Raw genomic sequence first — 26,661 nt, 5'->3', positions numbered from 1 at the left:
ACACCTCAGAATTCATTGATCACTAATGACTTATCATTCCACTGATGTTCTCTTCACTTTTCTCCAGGGATAAGTCAACATTCTCTGTTACGACCTTCACATCACCAATTCTTTCTAATTTTGTTCTAAGCTTCTGAGTCCAAGGACAGCCTGCTTCTGTTTCTAATATTAACAAAGATTTCCCTGGTTACATTAGCAAGATTAATCCAAAAGAAATGTGTAAAGGGCTGGATATAAGGGCTTACTGTACCATCCTTTTTTCTTTTTTCCCCAATCTCTCATGAGAGCCTGATTAAAGGCTTAGGGAATTCAGTTACAATCAATCTAGTCCCAAAAATACCAGTGAAAAGAAACCTGATACATGAGACACAAAATGTTAAACATGAATATGTCAGTTTAAAATAACATTTTCTATAAATGGTTCTACAAACATTTCCTATAAATAAATACTCTATAAATATAAAGGGATAAAATGAAAGGGTGAAAAGTACAAGGAGAAGTAAAAGTTACTATGTAAACAGAAAGAGCTGTAATAACAGCAAATGTGGTTTCTGTCAAGGGGAAGTCCATCATCAAATTAGGGATAAGGGATATGCATATGAAGAATCTGGGGGGTCTACTTGGCCCATGGATAACTTTACTTATCCATGCAGGGTCTTCAAAGTTGTAAAGAATGTCCAATAAAAACAAATAAATCTTATTTTAAAAAACAATTTTTTATTGGCTGGCACATTTTAGTTATTCAATAATGTAAGTTTTGCTTTTAGCTCTGGATTGGATTTTGAATTATGGCTGTAAACTTCAATTTAATGAAAGAACATTTTAGGTTATGGTAACTAATTGATTGAATACCATTTTCTTTCACCTAATAGCTTATTTAAGCTAATTTTGGAAATCTCAGAGTATAATACAATTAAAACTTAAGAAAGACTTTAGAAGGAAATAGCGTTATTAGGTAGATTCTCTTGTAAAGAGGTTTATCACTAGAACTTCTTAGTCTTAGTTGAAAAACTGAAAACCAGGAAATATAAGATACTGAAAAACTGTGGTAACTGTGGTTTGCTTTCTTTTTTTTTACTTGCAGTTATAATTGCATAAAAATTTTAAGATTCACTTATTTTTATTGGAAAGTCAGATATACAGAGAGGAGAAGAGACAGAGAGGAAGATCTTTCACCCAATGATTCATTCCCCAAGTGGCCTCAATGGCCAGAGCTGAGCCAATCCAAAGCCAGGAGCCAGGAACTTCTTCCGGCTCTCCCTCTCAGGTACAGGGTCTCAAAGCTTTGGGCTGTCCTCAACTGCTTTCCCAGGCCACAAGCAGGGAACTGGATAGGAAGTGGGGTTGCTGGATTAGAACCGGCACCCATATGGGATCCCGGCGTGTGCAAGGCTAGGATTTTAGCTGCTAGGTTACTGCACTGGGTCCAAAATGTGCCAAGCAATAGAGTAGTTATAAATACTACCTCAGTTTTTCTTCCAAAGATTCTGTGTTATATTCTTATCTCTATATTAGGGGTGGTGAAACAAATGCCCAGTAGTAAAGTTATATAACCTGCCCTAGCAAAGAAAACCCAGGAAGCAGTAGATGGACTACGAACCCAGTCCATTTGGCTTCAGGTTAGTATGATAGCTAACCACATAAAAATGAATACACTGACATTTTATGGTCATGAGTACTTTATTTTCACAAGGCCTATACAGATGCACACTAAAACCTCAATTATACCTCTCTACAGGAGGCTTGACTGATTGCTAATGGTCTATTTAGTTAAGTAGCTAATTTGTAGCCTATAACAATACAAATTATTCTCATAACTCAGTGGGGTGTGGGGGCAGAGTGTTAACACTTCTCTGATACAAGAATTGTCTAGAATCCCTCATAAATTGCTCACTTCACTTTGCTGAAAGATATCATAGTGCTTTCCTTGGCAGGTTTCTCTGCTTACTTATAGTACCATTCTTAACTGTACTGAAATGAAGTCCTTGGCATCAGTTTATATTTGCTTTGTCCTCCACAGTCACAGAGTATACAGTAAGCCCCCTCTCAAAATGTTTGACAAACCCCGCCTCCCTGAGTAACCTTAAAAAAACCAGGACCCCAAATGAAACAGCTAACAAGGGTGAACTCCACAAACTTACTACCAATTGGTGCACAGAGATACAAACAGAATCATCACTGCTATTCCTGCCCTAATCCCCTAACTTTCCCCCATATGTTTCTTTTTCTAACCTTAAAGCCAGGTTCTTTAACCAGCCTCTTCTATAGCAGCTTTAAAATCCCACTCTTCCTGAGCTGTTTCATATGTAACAGAATATTCATCATTTCATCATTCTGGTAGTCCTTCCTTAATTAGCTTACATACTGACTTTTGTAAGATATGATCCAACTCAGTGTTGCTTATTGAGTAGGTGCTTAGTCTAGCCTTCAGGGTGACCTTCATTCCACATCGGAGTATTTCAGTTCAATTCTTGATTCCCACTTCATGCTGAGATCTGGAAGGCAGCAGTGACTAAGGTAACTAAGGTAAATGCGCTCCTGCTACCAAGGTGAGAAGACCTTGACTGAGTTCCTAATGGGCGCTGTGGGCAATGAACTAGTGGACAGGAGCTCTGTTTCTTAAAGTAGTAAATGCATTTGAAAGAAATTTTCTACTCATAGATGAGCTTGTCTCTTTATTCCTAACTCTGGGCTACTGCTTACAACTCAGTTGTTAGACCTTCGTTTTCCCTTTTCGTAAACTTCTCTAATATAAATAGTTTTTCTCTTAACTTCTATAGTACATGATAGTCATTTCTATTTGTAACTTAATCAGAAGATGTCAGCTCTCCTACTAAAAGTCCTTGAACTGTCTTCTAATTCCTAACCTACGAAGTCTCTCGTAATTTGGCATCTACTTGCCTCTGTCTCTTTACTTACACAACTCATTTCTGTCTCCTATTTTTCCTCTTCCAGCACATCAAGATCTTTCCATCCTTAGACAGTTCTTGCTTGTTTTTTTCTGTTGGAGACATTCATAAAAATCTTAGCAAAGTTTAAACTTTGTACTTATCGTGGCTCAGGCCAAGGGTAGCCACCTCAAGAGACTTGTCCTAATTGTCCTATCCTAAGAAACTTTGCACTTCCTCTCATTATACCTGTTTCCCTCCCTGTATACACAGACTGAAAAAACAGTCAAACAAACCTGTTTACTACTTTTCTTCCCTCTGTAAAATATGAGTTTTTAAGTATGGGTTTTAAGATATTAACTATATGTGAACATATATTAACAATAAATTAACTATATGTGAACAATACGAACCAGTATATAGAATGGTGCTTGGTACAGAATATAAAACCAGTGACTGCTAAATTTATGAGTTCTATTTCAGCATTAGGTATGCATTATATCCAAGAAACCCAGAACCCAATAAAATGCCAGGACACATAAAATGCTCAGTAAAGTTTATGCTGCAGGATGATCACTCACTTGGATGATGTCACTATGATGTGACACAATCATATCTCTAAAATCCACTAATGCAGCTTTGACCTTTAGTTCCGTATCTTTGATTGCTGAAAAGTTAGTTTAATAGAAGCCATATCCTTCAAATACAGATATAACTAACTTCTGTGGAATTATTCTTTTTTGTCACAAATTCTTTCCTTTGGATGCATATCTAATTAGTTATTAAGTCATACTGCATTTCCTTCATTTCCTACATATCTTTCCTTTTACATTGTATTTCAATCTCTCATTACTTTATGATCATAATATTGGAATAGCTTTATGTCAATTTATATGACATTAGGCTCTCTGCTCTCAAATTTATTCTTCATACAAATCCCTAGATCAATTCTTCTAGTATCTCCCAACCCCACTGTCAATAATTGACTTTTTCAGCTGGCTAAAGATCCAAGTATCTTTTGAATGGAAAGAATCAAAATAAAAGTATGTCTGGGAAGTAAGATGGATAGACTCATACTTTTGATATAATGAAAAACCAATGCAGTCTGAGTTCTTTGAAGGAATGCAAGAGATCTTACTAATTATATTGTTCACTGAAGTATTCTTCGTATTATTCTTCTGTTTGGTACTTATTCACAGAGATTAGTTAGTATATTATTTTAATCAACTCTTTCCACAATTGTATTTTTTACATGTACTTAACCCCTCACTTATTACATGAACTAGATAGTATTAAAGAGAGAAAAACTGGAATAGGTGAAATGCTTAGTACTTTGTTCAAGTATACACATTATATAGTGAGAGTATCTCAATCAACAAAACAAACAATAATGGTCTGACCCAGGATGCTGGCTACAAAAACAGAAAAAGATAAATTCAAAACGCATTTTAGAAAATAGGATCTAAAGCAGTATTCACCAAAACATTTTTACAGTCTTTTGCTTTCATTTATACATATACAGAAGGCTGGGAGACAGAAATTTGAAATAGAGTTTTGGTAAGAATTGGAAGAATAACATTAATGGGTTGACTGTGTATTATTAAGATAGAAAAAAAAAACACATTTCATTGATCTTCTATTATAAACCACATTTTCAAGATACTGTACAAATGCAGAAATCTGATATTCACCTGTATCTTAAGGCACAGTTATATGTAATTCATCAGGAAAAAAAAATGAAAGATGCTTAGGGATAAAACTCCTTAAAATGTTGTCAGAAATAAATTCAAAATAAATTACAATGAAAACTAAAGAAAAAGTTCTTACCCTGTCTAGCTCCAGTGTAAACTTCTGGTCCCATGACTGATTGGAAATGGGTTTCCAGCTAGTTTGACCAACCACAGTATTATCTAGCTTCAAAACAGCACACACATCATCTGTAATTGAAATGTATTAATTTGTTTAAAAACTTTAACAGCAACAAAGGTATTAGGACCCTCCAAACATAAGATTTTCATTATAAATACTGAGGTGTTTACATGTTACATGATTGCTTTTATACATATCCGCTATCCTACTCTGCTCAAAAACCATCCTTTGGGTTTGATTTTAAAAACACAACTATTAAAAAAAAATACAACTATTTTATGGCTGGTTTATGTTAGAATATGATTGAAAGCAGTAACAGATGGCTACACTGTACGTATGCATATTAATATTAATCATCCAGTTTCTTTCGATCTTACATTTGGTATTTATAAAGCCTGTTATCTTACATTTTTTAAATTTCCATGTCCTTAAAATCTCTCTGTATTCAGGAAAGCATAGAGAAGCTCACTTTTGTATTCTATTATATTTTTTTATCTTGAGCTTCTACCCTTTGCACACCAATTACACATTCACATATAATTATACTTCAGATTCTCCCGAAGTGCTTTTAAATCTCTTACATTTTACTCTCCCCAGCCTACAGTTACCAAAATTTCAATTGGAGTTTGGAAGGGTGCCAAAGCATTAAAGAACCAAGATGTAGGGGGCCAGCACCAAGGCATAGTAGGCTAAGCCGCTGCCTGTAGTTTTTGTCCTGCCTGTTCCACTTTTAATTAAGCTGCCTGCTTATGGCTTGGGAAGCAGCATTAGATGTCACAGAGGAGACCCATCGGAGGCCACATGGGAGACCCACAGAAGGCCCCTGGCTCCTGGCTCTGGATCAGCATAGCCTTTACAGCCATTTGGGGCTGAAAACAGCAGATGGGAAATCTTTCTTTCTATCCTCTAACTCTGCCTTTCAGTTTAAAATAAAATAAATCTTAATGAAAAAAATCAAAATAAAGCCAAATCAAGATGGGATCCTGGAAGACAAGTCTTTGCAGAGCTTCAGTTTAGAACAAAGAGTGCATATGTGCATATGTGTGAACTTCTGCGTGAACATTCATTCATTTCATTCTTCCAAGTAATGTTATTTACCAATTTTCTAGTATATTTTCAATACATTAAAATTTGTTGCCTTAATATTTTCAATAAAGTAACTTTGTTTGCTGTATTGTTTCCTATTATTACATGATTTAATATTAATATTTTCAAAATAATGACCTGAAAGGTGGAGAGAGGGACAGATAGAAAGTGAGTCCCCATCTGCTGACGTATTCCCCCAAATGCCTAAAGTGGTCAGGGCAGCCCAGTCTTTAGTCACTGCTGTCTCTAAAGAGCTGTTTTATCCGGAAGCTCACCGAGAGGCCACAGCCATGGACCAGACCAGGTACTCTGAAACAGACCATGGTTGTTTTTAGCACAAGGCTAAACGCTTGTCCATAAAAGAAATCTATGAGGTCTGTATTGGCCAGCAAGTGAACCAGGACTGTTTGTGTGGAACCTACGGATTGTGCCACTAAAGCACCAATGCCTCAGAAATAATTTTAAGTTACATTATACATAATATAAAGGATCTTGTTCAATGTATACACTTCTCATTGTTTTCCTTCTATATTAACATGTCCCTTGTATAGCACCTTTATGCATTTTATTTTCTAGCATTTTAAAAAGTCTAGTTACTGAACTGGATAAGTCATCGGTTCTCAGGAGATTTCGACTGCTCCCACTTTTACTTTTACTCGTTCTGCTCATGAAAGACGATCTGGTTTCACTTGGACTCCAACCAGGTAGTGCAACCGATGTTGCTTTTGACCGTCCAGGGACGTTCTCTAGGATATCCTGGCAGCCCATAAGACGAACTTCCAAGGTACCTGTTAGTATAAACATTAAATATCAATTCTTGCATTGTTATTTCTGCTGATGTACTAAAATAGAAAATTTCTTCTTCCAAAGAATCTCTGAAGTAACTATCATCTTTCCTGTTTTAATGAGAGAAAGCTACGGAAAAGTCTCAAGAGAACCATGCAAAATATTATAGAAAAGCACAATACCTTCCAAAGTGTTACACAGCATAAAAAAAGTTACATATACTTATTATTTAAGCATTAATTTACTATAATTACATAGATTACAGAATTATATGAGGCTCTATATACCTCATAGAGCCTATGAGGTAGAAATGCAAAGCTAAATAAAATACTTTTTAAAAAAGGATTTATTTATTTTTTATTGAAAAGGCAGATTTACAGAGAGGAGAGACAGAAAAATCTTCCGTTTGCTGGTTCACTCCCCACAAGCCAGGAACAAGGATTTTCTTCTGGGTCTCCCACACTGGTACAGGGTCCCAGGGTGTTGGGCTGGCCTTGACTGCTTTCTGAGGCCACAAGCCAGGAGCTGGATGGGAAGTGGTGCAGCCAGGATATAAACCGGTGCCCACATGGGCTCCCAGCACGTGCAAGGCGAGGACTTTGGCTAGTAGGCTACTGTGCCGGGCCCTAAGTAAAATACTTTTAAATAACATATAGGAATAAGAAACAAGGAGCGCTGATTATGTGAATAATAAGAGTTTTCTAAATTACAAAATTATTATAAAATGAGCTTGAAAGGTGTTTTGCATAAGCAAGTGAGTTTGTTCTACTCGAAATGTAAAATTACATTTTCCCATTTTTACTGTTTGGTCAAATAACTATGTAATTATCTAAGCATAAAATAACTGCAACTTTATTATACAAAAATTACAGGTATCCAAAATGAAAACGAAGAACCTGTGGAGTTGGTCGTCATTGCTTCTATACTTGGTACACAAAAATTAAAACTTCTCGTTATTAAAATTCTAGACTTTGCAGATAACACAGTGTTATGGAGAAATATTTCCTGATAAAAGTTGTTCCATTACATTTAAATAACTAGAATGCAATTTTATTTAAAATTTGTATTTAACAGTAACCAACAGTAGGCATTTCTTATCATAAGGTAATAACAAAAACTTTATAAATTTAAATAACTAAAAAAGCCAGAAAGATATGTGAAAAAACTTTTATAGATACTGAGTATGAAGCACTGAAGCACAACAGCTCCTTGTGAAATGGGAGCAAATGAGATGAACCTGAACACTGCTTCTATTTACTGTCTTTAAGAACATCCAGGACAAGGACATGGAGCAGCAAGGAAGAGCTCAGGTGAAATAAAAAATGAAAAGAAAGGCGAGAGCATAACAAGACCACAGCAGGTAGTTCACAGGGCAGAGAGAAACTAGAAAGAGAGAGCTCTCCAGAGAGAACCCCTTAGGTGTTTAGAGGGTTTCCACACAACATATTCAACAAAGTACTAATCAGCACCTGCTTGTGAAGAAAATACCTGAGGCAGGGGAAGGAGCCACCTGAGAAAGATTAGAGAGAACAGTACTCAGTGCACACAGGCAGGAACAGTGTCTTCCCACCAAGCAGGCCTGAAGATCCATGGGGCTTTGGTGGAAAAACGCAGAAGAACTTTGCCCTATAAATAGAGAATTACTCCTAGAATAAATTATGCTATTAGTAACTATCTCAGAACAAAGCCAAGAATATTTACAGGAATAGAAAATCATCTAGCACAAGGTAAAACAAGGTACAGTTCACAAAGTTAAACATCCAATCCAAGATTAATACACACATACACATATGCCAAATTGCTGCATTACAAATTATCACAAACTTAGAAGCTCAACTAATATTAAATGTTAGAGTCAGCATAAAAGTACATTAAAATGAGTATTATATTTACATACCATCTATTCAGAAGTTAATTTGAAGAGCTAAAAAATTCAAACCAAATTTCTGGAGATAAACAATTACTGAGATAAAAAACACATTTGATGGAAATGGTAACAGTTTAAACGCAAAAAATGAAAAAGTTAATGAAATTGAAAAAATTAGAATTAGAACAGTTTATATGTGAATTGCTTAATATTGAGTTGCAGCTGTAACTGAAGCTTCTGATGAAGAGCAGAGAAAGTAAAGGACAAAATGTATTTGAATAATAGCTCAAAATTCTTAAAAATTTGATAAAAACAATAAACTCATGGGGCACGGCACGGTTGCCTACTGGCTAAAGTCCTCGCCGTGCATGTACCAGGATCCTATATGGGTGCTGTTTCATGTCCGGTTGCTCAATTTCCCATCTAGCTCCCTGCTTTTGGCCTTGGAAAGCAAGGTCAAGGACAGCCCAAAGCCTTGGGATCCTGCATCGTTGTGGAAGATCCATAAGAAGCTCCTTGGCTCCTGGCTTCGGATTGGCTCAGCTTTGTTCATTGTGGACACTTGGGGAGTGAATCAGTGGATGGAAGATCTTTCTCTCTTTGCTTCTCTGTATAAATCTGAGCCCCCCACCCCCTGCCGGCCAAAGAAACAAACAAACCTAGGAAATATTCAAGAAGTTGAGTGATTACCAAACAGAAATAAACCACATCAAAGTCTCATTTCTCGGGCCCGGCGTGGTGGCGCAAGTGGTTAAAGGTCCTCGCCTTGCACGCCCGGGATCCCATATGGGCGCCGGTTCTAATCCCGGCAGCCCCGCTTCCCTTCCAGCTCCCTGCCTGTGGCCTGGGAAAGCAGTCGAGGACAGCCCAAAGCTTTGGGAACCTGCACCCGCGTGGGAGACCCAGAAGAGGCTCCTGGCTTCGGATCGGCATAGCATCGACCCGTTGCGCTCACTTGGGGAGTGAATCATCGGACGGAAGATCTTCCTCTCTGTCTCTCCTCTCTGTATATCCGCCTTTCCAATAAAAAAAAAATAATAATAAAAATAAATCTTTAAAAAAAAAAAGTCTCATTTCTCAAAATAAATGATAAATAGAAAATGCTAAAAGCAGCAAGAAAAAAAAAAGTCACACCTAGAGGAGCAAAAATTAGGAAGGATGGCATCAGATTTCACACTGTAAACTGTGAAAGCAAGATTATACGCTTTAGATCACTTCTTTGTTCTTTGCTCTTTCCCTCTCTCTCCTTCCGGCCTCCCTTCCCCACCTTCCCCTTTCCCTGCCCCTATGGAATAAATCTCCTAAGATTAAAAAAAAAAAAAAAAAGATTATACGCTTTAAATGTGTACTTAGTGCGTTTCACTAAACCTCAATGAAACTGCTCAAAACACTGGATATGATGCTAGGCTCAACCATGTACATTCACTGCAAAAAAATCATTATACTTATAATGATTATCCTTGAAATGGATGATTCCTATGCTATGTAAATTATGCCTCAACAAAGCTGTTAAAAGTAACAAAGCTTCAATATTAACACAATGTTTCCTTAGGTTGTGGAACTCTCACTGCAAAGCAACACAGATTAAGAACAGTACATGGTATTTCCATTTAAGTTCAAAAGAAACAACATGTTATGCTTGGGCTTTATTTGCTTTTGTGTTAAAATGGCAAACTCGGCTTGTTTCAACTGTAAAAGCTCAGTGTGAAAGTCATCCTGCGGAAAGTGAAAACATCTGGCCACCACCTTTTAATCATGGTAGCTTATTAAATATCTTAGTAACATCAATATATCAGGACATGGCAATGCTTAACACCTGCTTTCAATTAAAAAATCTGGAGGGAGGTAAGACCTTTATTAAAAATCTAGAAATTTTTTTCTTTCATGAGGTAACAAAATCGAAACAGCATACAATCATATTAGAAATAACTTCCAACTACATTCCTATAACCTATAAAATGAAATTTTTAAAACAAGATTATCCAACAGGCAAATGCTCATGTTCATGTTCATACACAGTAGTGGTTAGAACAAGTAAATGTTTCTAATTTCTCTCAATTTTCTGAAAACTTTTATATCTATTTACTAAGTATGTTATTTGGGTGCAACTTAATAACATTTCAATTCTGAGGAAATTTCCTATTGCAAAAACTATCAAATTTCTGAAAATACGGAGCAAAAGCATTTAATTTCACCTTCCATCAAAACAGTAACCAATCTGCAAATTTCAGCATTACATTCAATTATACCACAGGCTGTTATTACCTGTCTATGTAGATTTTTCATTATGTCTAGTCCTGTATTTATTTTTAAATTTCATTTTTAATATATTTTTAACAGAGTTGAGTGGAATGTACACCCATGTGATTCTGATGAGGGTGGGGGAATTAGGAATGGCGGAAGAGAGGTGCTTTTTTCCCTCCTGTGTCCCCAGGGGAGGAGGGGCACTCATTGCTTTCAAACTGCAGCAGCACTTACGGCTGTGGGACAGTCATTTGATGCTTTAGAAACCCCAATGTGGGGAAGAGTGTTCTGAAGGTGTTACTTCAATGGTTTTCATAGTTTTGAGTTACTGGTTTTGTTGCTTAAGGGTTGAGAAAATCTTTCCAAGATCAGTCAGTTGATTAGACCACATTAGTGCATCCACAGACTTGAGAACATGCTGCAAAGCTCGCCAGAACTTTCTGACCTGTTTTACTTTCCATCCTCTGAAGAGGCAGTTGATATCCTCTCCTGGCCTAGATGAGCTGCCTGTCATGTCCCTTGTGTGCATCTGGACATGCTGTCCACTACACAGGCACCAGCAAAGAAGGAGGCCCATACACTCCAAAGTCGGACTACACATCCTGTGATTTTCCTTTGGCCAGTCTGAGTAAAGTGGTCCGTCACGGAGTTTTCAAAGAAACCTCATGTATGGAAACCTCAGGCTTGACTCTTAGTGCGCCAGACAGTACAGGGTCAGGTTTGGTCAGTCACCTGCACCATCCAACACACACATACCAGAGGAAGCAGGCTGCAGCTCAACCTGGGCTAGTCAGTTCCCAGCCTTGGCTGTCACAGTCAAGGGCCCAGGCAGCCTGCCACAACTCTAGCCTACATGCACACCTGTAGGTGCAGTGACCTACTCGGGGAAACTGCCATTAGGCCAGCCCACAGCCTCTGCTGTGCCCTAGCCCAGAACAGCCCAGCCACATGCTTTCATGCTTTCCGGCTCTCATGCACATCTACAGGTGCTGCAGCTTTGCTCAGCATGACTCACTCAGACCTGGCCCTTACTCCCCCTGCAAGGCCTGCCAGAGGGTGCTGTGGTCCAGCCTGACATGATTTGGCACCTAATTCTGCCACTTGCCAGCTGGTGCTGTGGCCTAGCTTGACTTGCCTACACCCATCCTGGCTCTCATGTACACCAGTGGGTGTAACAGTGTAGCCCACCTGACTCACCGTCAGTCCTAGCTCTCACGTTCACTAGTAGAAGCAGCAGCTCAGCAAAGGAGTCTCCTACCAGGCCCTCTCCCAGCCCTGGGTCTTACATATACCAGCCAGCGCTGTGGCCCAGTCTTAGCAATCACCAGCATGTGCTACAGCCTGGCTCATCCCAGCCCCTCTAGTGCCAGTTCTGTTATGTGCAGCAGCCTAGCCCAGCCTGGTCCACCCCCAGCCCTCCTGTGAATTGGCAGGTATTGTGGTTCAATCCACTCCAGTCTACACCATGTGTGTTGTGGACTGACCCTGCTTGGCTCACCCCAGACCTGGCTCACCCATGCACCAATGGGGGTTGCAGCTCAGCCTGGGCTAGCCATTTTCCAGTCCTGGCTGTCGCACTGACAAGTGGGAGCCACGGCTTAGCAGGGAAGTTCCCCAACAATAAGCCTGCTGCCCAGTAACAGATCTTGCATATGCCAGCAAGAACTGCTACCCAGACTGACATAGGTGACCCTCATTCCTGACATTCACTGCTGGTTAATACAGCTGTCCAACTGGTACACAACCATTCTAGCTCTAGATGGATGCCACAGCTTAACTGAGCCTGTCCCACCCACAGACCCAGCTCTCATGCGACCCAGCAGGTACCACAGACTACCAAGCCTATGCCACACCCACTGTGGCTCTTGAGATTACCAGTGGGTGCGTACAGCCTAGCCCATTCTAGCCTGACCCCAGATTCAGCCTACACCCATGCTGATGGGTGCTGCAGTCCAGCAGGGGACTCCCCATAGTCTCCTTACCAAGCTCATCCCTAACCCTGAATCTTGCACATGCTGGCTGGTGCTAAAACCCTGCCTGCCAAGGCCCACCCACAGTCTCTGCTTTCACTGGTGGGTGTTGTAGCCTTGTGTAGCTAGCTGTGACCCAAACCCTGTTCTGGCTCTTGCGCATGCCAGTGGGTGCTAAAGCCTGGCCCAACCAAAGCCCACACAAATGCTAATGACTGCTGCAGAGTCCCCTGACCTGGCCCACCCTCAGCCCTGGCTACTGTGTTCCCCAGTGGGAGCTGTGCCCTAGTAGGGAAGTTCCTCAAGTTTTCCTACCAGGCGTGCTCCGAGTCCTGGATCTTATGTGTGCCAGTGAGGCAGAACATTTGCTTTGCATGATCTGCTCTCAGCCCAGGTCCTTGCATGTCCTGGTGGGTGAAGCCTGGCTGCACCCAGTCTTCTCCAAGCTCCAGCTCCCATCATTGTCAGGTGGGTTCTTACCAGGTGAGTTCTGTGATCCAGCCAGGCTCAGCCTGTCACTGTTGCCAACTCTCCACATAAACCAGTGGTTGCTGTAATCCTACACAGGCGAGCCTACAGGTCCCCTACAGAATCTGCTCCCAGATCTGGTTCTCTTGTGTTCAGGTGGGTGCTGCGACCCAGACTAATCTGGGCCACCCCCCTGCTTCAACACTCACTCACTAGTTAGGGAATATCTCCCCATCTCTCCCCTGCCAGCTTTTGTGAGCACCAGTGTGTGGTGACTGATGCTATTAGCTCAGCCCAGTTCTTCAACATGAGCCAGTGCCTTGGCCTGATCCAGACATGACCTCCAGCTTCTCCCTTTCGAAACCTTTGTTGCCCAACTCCCTTACTTACCTGCAGGTACAGTGGCCAGGAATGTGGAAGCCCCTAGAAGTCTCTGTCAAACATGCCTTCAGCCACTCCAACTCCAGTATTTTCCAGACCCTCTTCCACAGGCATTCAGCAGACCCTCTACCTGTGGACCCAGTGGTGTGTTCCAGCCCTGGCTTCCCTACCTTCCCCATTTATCTTGGGCGGGGGCGGGAGGAGGGGGAGGGAAGCAGCAACAGCGACTATACTGGCACACTGCTACAGTTAACACAAATTTTGCATTAACCAGGCTCAGAAAGCCTGCCAGCTTGTGGCTGTTTTTCTCCCAGCAGTGTAACTCTTACCTAAGAATAAGGCAACCTATACAATTGCCTACAGCTTGGGTAAGCCTTTATTAATGTGACTATTTCTTTTCCTATTAACTCTAAAATTATCGTTTGTTCCTTAAAGAAACTTTTTCTTAAAAAAGAATATTGTATCTTAACAATCTTAGAATTTTTTTGACTGATGGAATTTATGTCACTGAGTAAATGACAGTAAGAAAAGCAGAAAAAAGAAGTTACTACAAAAGTTATAACTGGGGAAAGAATCCATCTGAAGAGAAGTGCAAAAAATTCTAGTCTGATTATCAGCGGGGTTTCTGTTCTGTGGCTTTGTTATTCTCCCAGAAATATTGTCAACTCCCAAATTTTTATCTTTTTAAAAAATTATTCACTTGAAAGGCATGAAGGGAGAAAGGAAAAGGGAGGCACAGAAATTATTTTCCATCCAAATGTCTACAACTGGAACTAAATCAGGCTGGTTCCAGTAACCCAGAATTAAACTCAGGTCTCCCATGCAGGTGGTAGGGATATAATTGCTTGAGCCTTGCTTTCCCATGGTGTACATCCAGGAAGCTGGATGAAAAGCAGAGGCACAACTTGAACCCAAGCACTCTGAGAGGGGATGTGGCAGTCTTAACAACTGTGTAATATATTTAACCCTCCAAATACTTAAAATCATTTTACAATTATGAATCACCCAGAAACTCTTGAGTTTAATACTAGGGGCAGAATTAGTTATGAGAGTACTGGAATGTCTATTTCTGATGTAAAAAATTCCTCTAAATCCATGCATACTTTTTATCATATGGATTTCAATGAACTTTTCTAAAAGCCCTCAGGCAGATGACAAGGTCTTTGTTCTTTACAGGTATACATTCCAGTTGCAATAAGAAAAAAAAAAATACAGAGATGAGATGATAAAGCAATGAAGTTTCAACAGAGTAGAGGAAGCACTGTATCAAATCTGTGATAGATTTCACAGCAGTTGTGCAAGATATGGCTGGAAACACAGATAGGTATTACGATATGGAGGGTAAGCACGAGAGGCTCCCAACTTTCCTCAGTTAACGGTGCTGTTAATGTTTTAAAAACGGGCTAGCATTGTGGCTTAGCAGGTTGGGCCACCATCTTTTGACACTGATATCCCATACCTAAGAGTGCTGAATTGCAGCAAAAACAGTATTGAAAGGGCTGTTGATCTCATAATTTGCATGAAGGTTGCCTTATATCAGAGAGAACATATGATATTTGTCCTTTTGGGACTGACTTGGTTCACTGAGCACAATGGACTTAGTTGGGACCATTTGGCTACAAACGGTAGAATTTAATTCTTTTTAATGGCTGGGTAGTATTCTATAAGAGTAGATGTACTATAGTTTCTTTAACCACTCCTCTTTGGGTGGGCATCTGGGTTGTTTCCATATCTTTGCTATTGTAGACTGTGCTGCGGTAACTACAGAATTACAGATCCCTTTCTCATATGCAGTTCCCATTTCCTCTGGGTATATTCCCAGAAGTGGGATAGCTGGGTCATTAGGTACATTAATTTCAGTTTTCCAGGCACTCTCCATACTGACTTCCATGGTGGTTGTACTAATCTACACTCCCACCAGCAGTGAACGAGGACACATTTTTCCCCATATCCACGCCAGCATGTGTTGTTATTTGAGTTCTGAACGTAGGTCAACATCAGTGGAGTTAGGTGATTCTCAATGTACTTTTCATTTGTATCTCTGATGGCTAGGGAGCCTGAGCATCTTTTCATATGTCTATTAGCCACTTGAATTTGTTCTTTTGAAAAATGTCTATTCATTTCCTTCTCCTATTCCTTCACAGTGTTTTTTATTTAACTCAACTTTCCAAATATCTTTAAAATTTTGGAAAAATGGAATGAAAAAATAAGATTACTTTAAAAATGCTTGCCTATGTCTCTAGATCAAAAGACATATTTAACAGTTTACTAATTCCAAACACAAAATGTTTTGATATCTTTACAAATTGTTATTTGAAAAAAAAAAACTGAAAATGAAGCATATCTTAATTCCATTGTTTTATTTATTTTTAAATTGGCAAATTATTTTAATTGGATGCAATGTAGTTATTTGGCATCATACAACATCTCAAATCTTATAATCAGCCTTAATGCTGCCACCCTGGTGTATCATACAGTTTTAAAACTAATCACAGCAACCAAGAAAAATTCATCTTTACAAGTAGATGACATCATTGAAAGGTATGTACTCCACCTAATAAAGAAACTGCAATTATTATGAGCAATTTGTTTGTATGGAGTCTATAGTAGGTGTAATAATGATACACTTTCCTCAAAAACTTAAAACATGCTGTTGTGTTCATGTAAATTCATTTTGATACGTGAGGAAATCACAGCTGTAAGAAATGGTTTAGAAAACTGCAGGTTTAGATTGAACTTAATTAGTGATAACAGTAAAATTTAGCTGTAAATTTAAACTAGAAGACCGTCAGAATATAAAATTGATTGAGGGGTAGGCATTTGGTATAGGCATTAAAACATCCCATTCCAAAATCAGCTGGAGGAGAGATATTGGGGAGGGGGAATCCTGAGACTATGGAACTGTACCATAAAACAAAACAAAACAAAACAAAACAAACAAACAAACAAACACAATACGCCATCCCATACTGAAGTGCATGGTTTGAGTCTGAGCTCCATTCATGATTCCAGCTGCTTGCTAGTGTGCACAATAGGAAGCAGCAAACACCGTTATGGGTTCCTGGCTTTCATCCTGCCAAGACTGAGCTGTTTTGGGTATCTGCCCAGTGAACTAACAAATGAAAGCTTTCTATATCTGTCTTTGTCTCTTTCTGTCTCAAAATTTTAAAACAAAACAAAACAAAGACTTTTTCACTAGAATGTAGAAGTATGCTACACAAGGAATACTTTATTACTTCAAAATATTAAATAACATTTAACAGGTGAAGTTCTTATTGACATATATATTGATTAACAAACATATGGATTTTTTTGAAAATGTGTGTAACAACACTGAGTCCTAGTCACATGGACCATACCAACCTTTGTAGGTAATAACAGAGGAAATGGTACAGTAGGAAATTCCAAAGACAGTCTATTCACTGTGCAGCAGCAATGGACTTGGTGCACGGAGCTGACATCACACACGTGGACTACTGACCAATGGTCAATAGCCAAAGTCTATTAACAGCATCAGACTTTTTAAAGACAAGTAGTCATGTGGGCATCAGGGAGGAGGGTTTGAGGAATTTACATTTCAATAACAAGTGGGAGTATCCTAAAATACAATTTGTTTGTCTAGCAGGTTCCTTTCCTCAGTCTGTTAGTTCCTGTTCCTGTGCCTGGAGGGCGAAGCACCTCTGTTTGATTTATTATCTAACTCTGAGGACTAGGGAATTTCTTGCCTGTTCATTTCCATATTGACTGCTCCTGGACCCTTTCCAGCAGAATTGCAACCAGCTCTAACTCCACCCTGGCAAGGATTGCCAAAGTCCTCTTTTTAATAAATTGTTTTCCTACAGATCTGATCAGTTGTCCTACAGCAGTCTCTCCAGCGAAATAGAAAAAAAAATGGCAAAAATGGCAAGGATCAACATGATTAAAGCTAGGGGGCTAGCACTGCAGCAGAGCATATAAAGCCACCTCCTATGAAACAGGCACTCATATGGGCACCAATTTGTGGCCCTGTTCCTACACTTTCTTTCCTTTTTTAAAAAATTATATTTTTGATAATGTTTCTGTTGCTACAGTTTTCAATCCTGCTAATGCTCTGGGAAAAGCTGCTGAAAGGGGATTAAATGTCTGAGCTCCTGCCACATAGGGAAATCCAGATGAAATTATTGCCTTTGGATTGGCCCAGGTTCAGCCATTGTGACCATTTGGGAAGTGAACCAATGGAGGCAAGATCTCCGTCCCTCCCTTTCTCTCTGTAACTTTCATGTATCTCTTTCTGTCGATGTGTATATACACACACATATATGAATATATATACACACATATTCATATATATATAAAACCTGTATCTATGTCTGTCTGCCTGTCTGCCTATCTATCTATCTATCTATCTATAGAAGAACTCCTTCAATACAGCAAAGGGTGATCCTAAGTAAGTACATGCTTAATCAAAAATTTAAAAGGCAAATCAAAATCAAACTCAGTGTGTCAGCTTGATAGAATTCCTATTTACCTTTGTCTCATGGCAACCCTAGCCTCATCTCCTGTCCAGCCTGGTAGCTGTCTTAAAGATAGTTCATAGGCATTCCTGGTATAGGTGCCGGAGTGAGCAGAAAAGATCTCACTCTCAATGAATTATTATTACCTACTGTAATATGATGTAATATGATTCCCTGAAGATCTAAAACAAAGAACTTGCTTCTAAGTACAGAGAAGCAGCTAAATAGAGAGTCTCTGTTAAAACATTTAAAGATAGGTTTAAAAGGCAGAGAGAGAGAGAGAGAGAGAGATCGATCTTCCATCTGTTGGTTTACTTCTCAAACAGCCATAGCAGCCAGAGCTGGGTCAGACCAATGCCAGAATCCAGGAAAACTTCATTCTTGTCTCCATATGAGTGGCAGGAGCACAAGCATTTTAGCCATTATGTGCTGCTTTGCTGGCATATTATCAGGAAGCTGGACTAGAAGCAGAGAATCCAAGACTCAATCCAGCACCCTGCTATGGCATACTGGGGCTGCCAAGTGGCAGTATGACCTGCTGTGTAAAAATGCCACCTTGTCAAAACACTGCAAAGCAAATTAAATGGATGCTGTAGTCTTGGGCAAAGGACATTATCTGAGGCTAACAAAAGACAAGCCGAAAGACCCTAAAGGAAAAGCCAGCAGGTGAAATGTTCCAGAGAATAAGAGGCTTCTAATGCTTCTTCAAGTTACTGAGAAACTAAAAGTATAAGCAGGAGGCATCCTCAGAAGAGACCTAAGAAGGCACTATGCTCTCACCTCTGGCCGACTCCCAAACTATGCACTAGCTGTAAACTGTTTGGGTGACTGCTGAATGTCTGACAAATGTACACAGACACAGCCCAACTATAATGAGCCGGCACTTTGTTTTCCCTTTGGGGAACACAGTTGACTCAGAATATAGTTTGACAAAATAATTATAAAAAGTGACTTAATAAATGTTATCCAACATATAGTACCAGTAAGAAATCCTAGGGAACAGAATTATATGCTTTATGGGGCTAGAAATCCTAAAAAAAAAAAAGAAAGAAAGAAAGAAAGAAATAGTAACTGAATGATGGAGGAAGCACTGAAACAAGAAGCTGAAAGGTTCACACCAAAAAGCAAGATTAAGGAAAATTGTCTCTGAGGAACCCAAGACAGTGGGTCCTATTGGATAAAGTCTTTTTTTTTTTTAAATTTTTGGATTTACTTATTTTTATTTCAAAGGCAGATTTTAGAGAGAGAGGGGTCTTCCAACTGTTGGCTAATTCCCCAAATGGCCGTAATGGCCAGAGCTGAGCTGATCTGAAGCTAGGAGTCAGGAGCTTCATTACAGTCTCCCACTTGGCAGGGGCTCAAGGAGTTGGGCCATCTGCTACTTTCCAGGCCATAAGCAAGGAGCATGATCAGAACTGGAGTAGCTAGGACACAAGCCAGTGGTCATCTGGGATGCCAGCACTAATATGTAGACCATGCCAGCTCCCTAGAGAAAGATTTTATATCAACTTTCTTAAATAAGTTCAAATATCTAAAAGTAATCATGGACAGAGATCTAAAAGAAATAAGAATGTTGTCTTGGGGCCCAACATGGTGGCCTAGTGGCTGAGGTCCTTGTCTTGCATGCACAGGGATGCCATTTAGGCACCATTCTACTCCCGGCGGCCCTGCTTCCCATCCAGCTTCCTGCCTGTGGCCTGGAAAAGCAATGGAGGCCCAAGACCTTGGTACCCTACACCTGAGTGGGAGATACAGAAGAGCCTCTGGGCTCCTGGCTTTGGATTGCTTCAGCTCTGGCCATTGTAGCCACCTGGGGAGTGAATCAGCAGATGGAAGATCTTCCTCTCTATCTCTCTTTCTCTTTCTATATCTGATTTTCCAATAAAAACAAACAAATAATTGAGGAGGTTCAACAATAGATCTGAGTAGCAACAGGGAAAAATGTATCAGTGAAGGTATATTAACTGAAATTATCCAGTACTAAGATAAGAAATTAAAAATGCAGAAGGTAGTGCCCTTGGAATGGGGGGAAGGAGGTAAGGGAGAGAAGCTGGAGAGAGACACAGAAAAAAAGAAGCCTTCATCCATTTACTCCCCAGCTGGCTACCATGACTGGGACTTGGCCAGGCCAGGATGGGCTACAAGACTCCTACAGGAGTACAGGGGGTCAAAGAACTTGGGCCATCCTCCGCTGCTTTCCCAGGCACATATGTAGGGAGCTACAATGCAGCTGATCTCAAAATGGCCCCATATGGGATACAGGAACTGCAAGTGGTGGCTTCACCACTGGCCATATGTAAGTTTTCCAAAAAGTCAAGTGTTAGCACATTTTTTTTATTTGTTTGCTTTGGAGTAATACGCTCTTAATGGGCATATTTGGTATAAATACATAATTTGTGACAACAATATAAAAGAGGAGGTGAGGGGCTGGCACAGTAGGCTAATTGCCCCTGTGATATCAGCAACCCATGTGGATGCTTGGTTTGTGTCTTGCCTGCTTTACTTTCAAACTCTTTGTTTCTGGCCTGGGAAAGCAGTAGAAGATTGCCAGGTCCTTGGGACTTCGTATCCTTTTGGGAGACATGGAAGAAGCTCTTGGCTCCCAGCTTTAGATCAGCTCAGTTCTGGCCATTGTAGTCATTTGGAAAGTGAACCAGATGGGATATATCTCTCTGTCTCTTTCTCTCCCTCTACTTCCCTCTCTCTTTCCTTCTTTCTCTGTAAAATCTGCCTTTAAGAAAAAAGAAAAAATATGTATCTTTACAAAAAAAGGGTAGTAGATTCAGCTGAGTAGAGCCATTCTGTACACTCCTGTAGCTACACTGGCATCATTTCAATAAAGATTGTTTTAAATTTAGGGTGTTAAAAGTCATTATGAGTGTCAACAACTAAAAAATAACTTGAACCTACAATGGATGTTTAAAGCAGCTTTATTCGAAACTATCAAATCTTATAAGTAACTAAGGCATCCTTTAGTCAGTCAGTGTGTATATAAACTAGTATATCCAGACAATGGAATATTATTCAATACTAAAAGGAAATGAATTAGTCAGCCATGAGAAGACACAACAAACACTTAAATTCATATTACTAAGTGAAACAAACCTGTTTCAAAAGGCTACATAATATATATTTGATTCCAACTATATGACATTCTAGAAAAGACAAAATTACAGAAATAGTCAAAATAATAGGGGTTGAGAGGTTAAGGAAAGGGATTGGTGAGTAATAAGATTATAGAATATTTTTAGCACAATAAAACTATTCTGTATGATACAGTCATGGTGGATGCATTTGATAGTGTCAAAACCTATATAATATACAATTACCATAGTAAACTTCCAACTGAGGGATGCACTTTGGGTAGTAATGATTTGTAAATATAGACTCAGTAATTATAAAAACTGTTATCACTCAGGTATAAGCTGTTGATACTGGGGATGTGGAAAGGCTGTGTATTTGTGCTAATAAGCAGTTTAGAGGACTGTAATTTCAGCTGTATACTGAAATTTGCTCTTAAAAACTGCTTATTAATTAATATCATGCTCATATATGAAAGGAAAACAGGGAAGAAATTTTAAAAAGAGTGAAAAATTCAGACATTGTAGAATATAGTATTAGAAGAACTCATGGAAAAAAATCAATTGTGGAAAACAAATAAAATGGCAAAAGCAAGCCCTTCTGTTATATAATAAAGAATTTGGCTGGTTTGTAAAAGAAGCTACTTTCTAGGAAGCAACAACTAACCCTGTGGAAGTCCCTTAGTGACAACATTATGTTTGTTTTTAGCGATGCACTCCTCAGGTCACACCTGTTTAGGCCAGTATGATTATTCATAGCAGGACCCTAAATAATTTTACAGTGTGTGGGGTGGCTACACCAAAAAGATTAATTAATTCACTAGGGGGTTGGAACTTTGTGCTAAATGCTATCAGCCTGACTCCCTAAACTTCAGAAAAGTGCTGAGTCTGAAAGCTGAATTTAACAACAATGCTAATCAATTATCCAATTACATGTATATAACAAAGCCCAACAAAGATAATAGATACTCAAAGCTCAAATGAACTTACGGTTGGCAATAGACACTGACATGTTAGGAGGGTGACTTAGCAACCCAAGGATAAAAAAAAATTAATGTCTAGGGGCCTTCCAGATCTCATCCTCTATTTCTTTCTTTTGGCTTGTTCCTCTTTGCCATCTTCATAATAAAACTGCAGTCACAACTATAGATCTTTTCTGAGCTGTGCAAGTTGTTTCAGCAAACTACTGAAACTGCAGCAGTAGTAGGAATTCTGGAATCTGTAGCTAGTTCTTCAGAAGTGTTTGTGGTCTGTGTTTAAGTGTGGGCAGTCTTATGGAGACCATGCTCTAAACCCACGAAATTTAATTTGTAACAGAATTTTATCTTACCAGTTAATTACCTTAGATATGAATGGATAAAGCTATTCAAGGTAGAGATTGGGAGAATGGATGAAAAAAGATGATCCAATAATACGTTACTTAAAAGGGACTGATAGAAGGTTCTAAGCCCTTTATAGACTGAAAATGAACTGTAGAAAATGAATTTATTAAAAATATAGCCAAAAGAGGATGAGAGTAGCTATACTAACAACAGACAAAACAGACTTAAAAAAACAACTCACTGGACACAAAGAAGTCCATCATATATAGATATGACAGTCAATTCATCACGAAGATGTAACAACTATCAACACACACACACCTAACAGTCCTAAAATACACGAAAACAAGAATTCACATAACAGGAAAAAGAAATATTGAGAACCTCACAAATAGGTGGATGCTTCACTGTGTCACTCTCAATAGGGAACCTAGTAGCAAAACTGTAATTGAAAAAAAGGTGAGGGAGTAGAACAGATGTTGGTGTGGCTACAGAAAAACTCAACCTGCTAGTACTGTTAGGAATGTTGTTAACATGCAGCTGCTATGGAGGTTTGACGATTCCTCTAAAAATACAGTGACCATATGAATTTGCAGATAACTTGTAGGTATGTGTCTCCCTAAAGATGAAACAAAAAGCTGCATACAAATTATAGCAGTACTATTCCCATTAGGCAAAGGTAGAAAGAACCAGTAACTTTAATGGATAATCAAATGTGGTACACACTGCAAAAACTGCTTATGCAGCCACAAGAAGTAATAACATATCAAATAAAGGCTACAACACAGAAAAACCTTGTAAACAGTAATTAGGTAAATAAAGTCAGATACAAAAGGCCAAATATAACAACTCATCTATATGAAATAATAAATGTCTAAATTGAAATAATAACAACCAGAATAATCATCATTGATTGCTACGGGGTGGGAAAAAGTGGGCAGGAGAGCAACTGCTCAGTGGGAAGTAGTCTCCTTTGGGGTGAAGAAAATGTTGCAGAACTAGATAGTGCTATTTGTTGTAATAACAGAGTAAATATATGAATAACTTTGGAATTACTTATTTTTAAATTGGTAAAGGCAATAATGTTGTTATGTATGTTTTACCATAATTTAAAGAATCTTTGCACACTCTTTTTTTCTATTACTAAGTAAGGGCCAGATGTAGTCATAAATGTGTAAGAAAAGAGAAGATCGGTGGTACATACCTGTTAATGCAGCTGGTTTGGACAGTGTGCTATACTGGTTTTGTGTGGATATCATACTTTGACGTGGACTGAGTGTTGGTGATGCAACAAGTGAAAGCTCCTCAATAATAATACTGCTTTTGGGATGATTCTTAGGAAGTTCATTTAATCTTTGTTCTAATGAATACTTCAAAAGGTCCAGCTTCTGACTTGACTCATTAAATCTTGCTTGAGCCTTGCAGGGGAGAAAAGACAATTTCTGTCACTTAAATCATCACATTCTTTGAGTAATGTAGTTATTGTAAAACTTAAAATTTTTATTTAAAATTACTTCTGAAAGTGCTTTTCTGTCCGTTACTTTTCCTGAGCCAAGTAATTTCATTACATTCTTTGCACCTTCTGCCACAGCAAACTCTATCCTGAAATGATGCCTTAATTCTTCCATTCGAAGTTCAAGAGGACTTATCACAGGTTTTGCTGGAAGAAAAAAGAATTGAACCATTTATCTTACTTGCTAATGCACAGTGATTAAAAATCATGAAAAAAGAAATGAATTCATCTGTAATTAAAATAATCTACAAATCAACACACACAGTGATTAAAAATCATGAAAAAAGAAATGAATTCATCTGTAATTAAAATAATCTACAAATCAATAAACTCTAAAGTAATACTACATTAGAGCTTTCTGTTTTAGTCCATTACACATCTGAATTACAGATATGTAAATAAAGATGACAGAAGTGAAGACTGTGATATGTTGTAATTGCACGAGACTGAACTGCTATCTGTATCTGCAGGTTTCACATTTGTGGATTTAGGAATTGAATTGTTCAGGAAAAATGTAATTTGTAGTGAACATGTACAAACATTTTTCCTTGTCATTACTTCCTAAACAATACATTATAACGACTTTTTCCATAGCATTTACATTGTATCAAGGATTATAATTCTAGAAGTGATACGAAGAGGTGACTAGGTTACATGTAAACAAGATGTACACTGTTTTATACAAGGACTTGGAGCACCCTTGGATTTTAGTTTCTGCAGCGTTAATGGAAGCAATCCTCGTAAAAATACATAGGCATAGTTCTATTTTCTAGTCCTACTTTAGCCACTAACTGTTCAGATTCCTCTGGAATTTAAAAAAAAATTAAGAACAAGATAGTGTTACATTTAACCAACAGATTAAAAGAAAATAAATGATTATAAGCATTTGATAGTCTATTAAAGTGAAACCTTAGAGACAAACATCTAAAGACAGCTAGACTGGATAAATCCCTGTTAGCTCTGAACCACAGCTCCCTTTCTCCTTAAGAGTAAGCATTACATGCCCAAAGTAGAACAACAATTTATTTGTAATCCATCACCATTATCAAAAGCCAATTCATTGGTCTGTATTGCCTGAAGAATCTGCATTCGTATGACTTCAATTTTGGTCTTGCTGTCCTGGAGCAGCTGCTGAGCTGTACCATGGAGTTTTCGATCCTATTAAAAGTAAGTTTGTAAAGGTAAGCAGAAGGGTCAAATGAAACATTTTTATATCTTCCAAAGAGATCATCTGACATAGCGGTAAATGAAAAGGTTACACTCTAAGATAGTCTTATAGATACACATTTATGAAAAAAAAGATACATAAAATTTATTAGATTAAGAGAAATAACTCCTTTATTCAAGATGAAAGTGAATCTTACTACTGTATTTTTTGTTTGTTTTCTATTATTTTGTTTTTAAAAAAATTTTCTGACACACAACTGAAGTACTCAAATGATGCTTTGATATAAACACATAATGAATTTATTAGTACAACAAATTTATATATACATAGTTTCTATGGTCAACAGTTTTATGTCTTTTTGGATAAAGAGCACCTAAAATTTACTTTTAGCAAAATCTTCAGCATGCATTTCATTAACTACAGCGCCTGTGCTGCACATTTCTAGACTTGCTTATCACATCTAACTACAAATTTGTACCTGTGATCTAGAACTCCCTCCTTACCACAATAATTATAGGTCTGCTTTCTACTCTACTTACTCAGCATTTCTTTTTTAGAGTCTACACTGAAATCACAGCACAGAGTACATTTTTGTTGTTGTTGTTTACCTGTCTTATTTCATTTAGCATAAAGTTCTCTAAATCCAACCATGCTGTAACCAATGGTAGTATCACCTTTTTCTTAAGGCTGATACTATTCTCTGTATGTGTGTGTGTCTATCAACCACAAACTCTTCACCCATTCATCTGTCAATAAAAGCTATAGACTATTTGAATTTCATTGTTTTTAGAAAAATTATTCACATTTGTATTTCATCAGCGCTTTACACAAAATAGAATCTTTTCCTTTACCGTGACCAGTAATGGTCAAAGTGGGTATGGTGGACACCTCAGTGACCATGCATAAAAATGCAGAGAATCACGCCTAGCACAGTAGCCTAGGGGCCGAAGTCCTTCTTGGCTTACACGTGCCAGGATCCCATATGGGTGCCAGTTTGTTTACTGGCTACTTCACTTCCCTTCCACCTCCCTGCTTCTGGCCTGGGAAAGCAGTAGAGAAAGGCCCAAATCCTTGGGACTCTGCATCTATGTGGGAGACCTGGAAGAAACTTCTAGTTCCTACTTTCATAACAGCTCAGTTCTGGCTGTTGCAGTCCCTTGGGGAGTGGACCAGTGGGTAGAGGATCTTTCTCTCTGTAAATCTGCCTTTCCAAATAAAATAAATAAATCCTTAATGAAAAAAATACAGAGAATTTTTCCCTCTCCCATTGTTATCAGTTAAGTTTTCAGGAAACCTCTCAAATGTAGGCAGACTTTTAAAACCGCTCATCACAAATGCATCAGTTTTTCAAATAGTACTTTCAAACACTGATGATTATGAAAAAGATCCTTAGAAACTCTTGAATGTCAGAAAGTTGGACTGCATCAGTAAAGCTGGGGACAAGTATTAGTGAATAAACTTCTGTCATTTCTTAAGACTTTAAGAAAAGTTCTGAATTAAGTGAAATGTTACTTTTGTAGTTGTAG

At 38.6% G+C, this 26,661-nt stretch overlaps 1 protein-coding gene across 3 annotated transcripts in view; it reads right to left on the bottom strand.

The window, feature by feature from the left end:
* Positions 1-26,661, bottom strand: part of PKN2 (protein kinase N2) — a 135,477-nt gene that overhangs the window by 37,028 nt on the left and 71,788 nt on the right. For 2 of the 3 annotated variants that reach the window (XM_040998992.1, XM_040998994.1), the window contains exons 4-8: positions 25,008-25,125; positions 23,969-24,114; positions 23,659-23,872; positions 6,446-6,631; positions 4,716-4,825 (exon numbers count right to left, since the gene is read on the bottom strand). In XM_040998992.1, coding sequence (XP_040854926.1) covers positions 4,716-4,825; positions 6,446-6,631; positions 23,659-23,872; positions 23,969-24,114; positions 25,008-25,125 — 774 coding nt within the window. The remainder of the gene's footprint in view (positions 1-4,715; positions 4,826-6,445; positions 6,632-23,658; positions 23,873-23,968; positions 24,115-25,007; positions 25,126-26,661) is intronic. The other variant, XM_040998993.1, reaches the window with a different exon arrangement.

Source organism: Ochotona curzoniae, unplaced genomic scaffold (genome assembly GCF_017591425.1).
Source record: "Ochotona curzoniae isolate NIBS_2020 unplaced genomic scaffold, NIBS_Ocur_1.0 scaffold_1037, whole genome shotgun sequence".
Lineage (NCBI taxonomy): Eukaryota > Metazoa > Chordata > Mammalia > Lagomorpha > Ochotonidae > Ochotona > Ochotona curzoniae.
The sequence above is the reverse complement of the archived record's forward strand: the minus strand, read 5'-3'. Positions and strand labels throughout refer to the sequence as shown.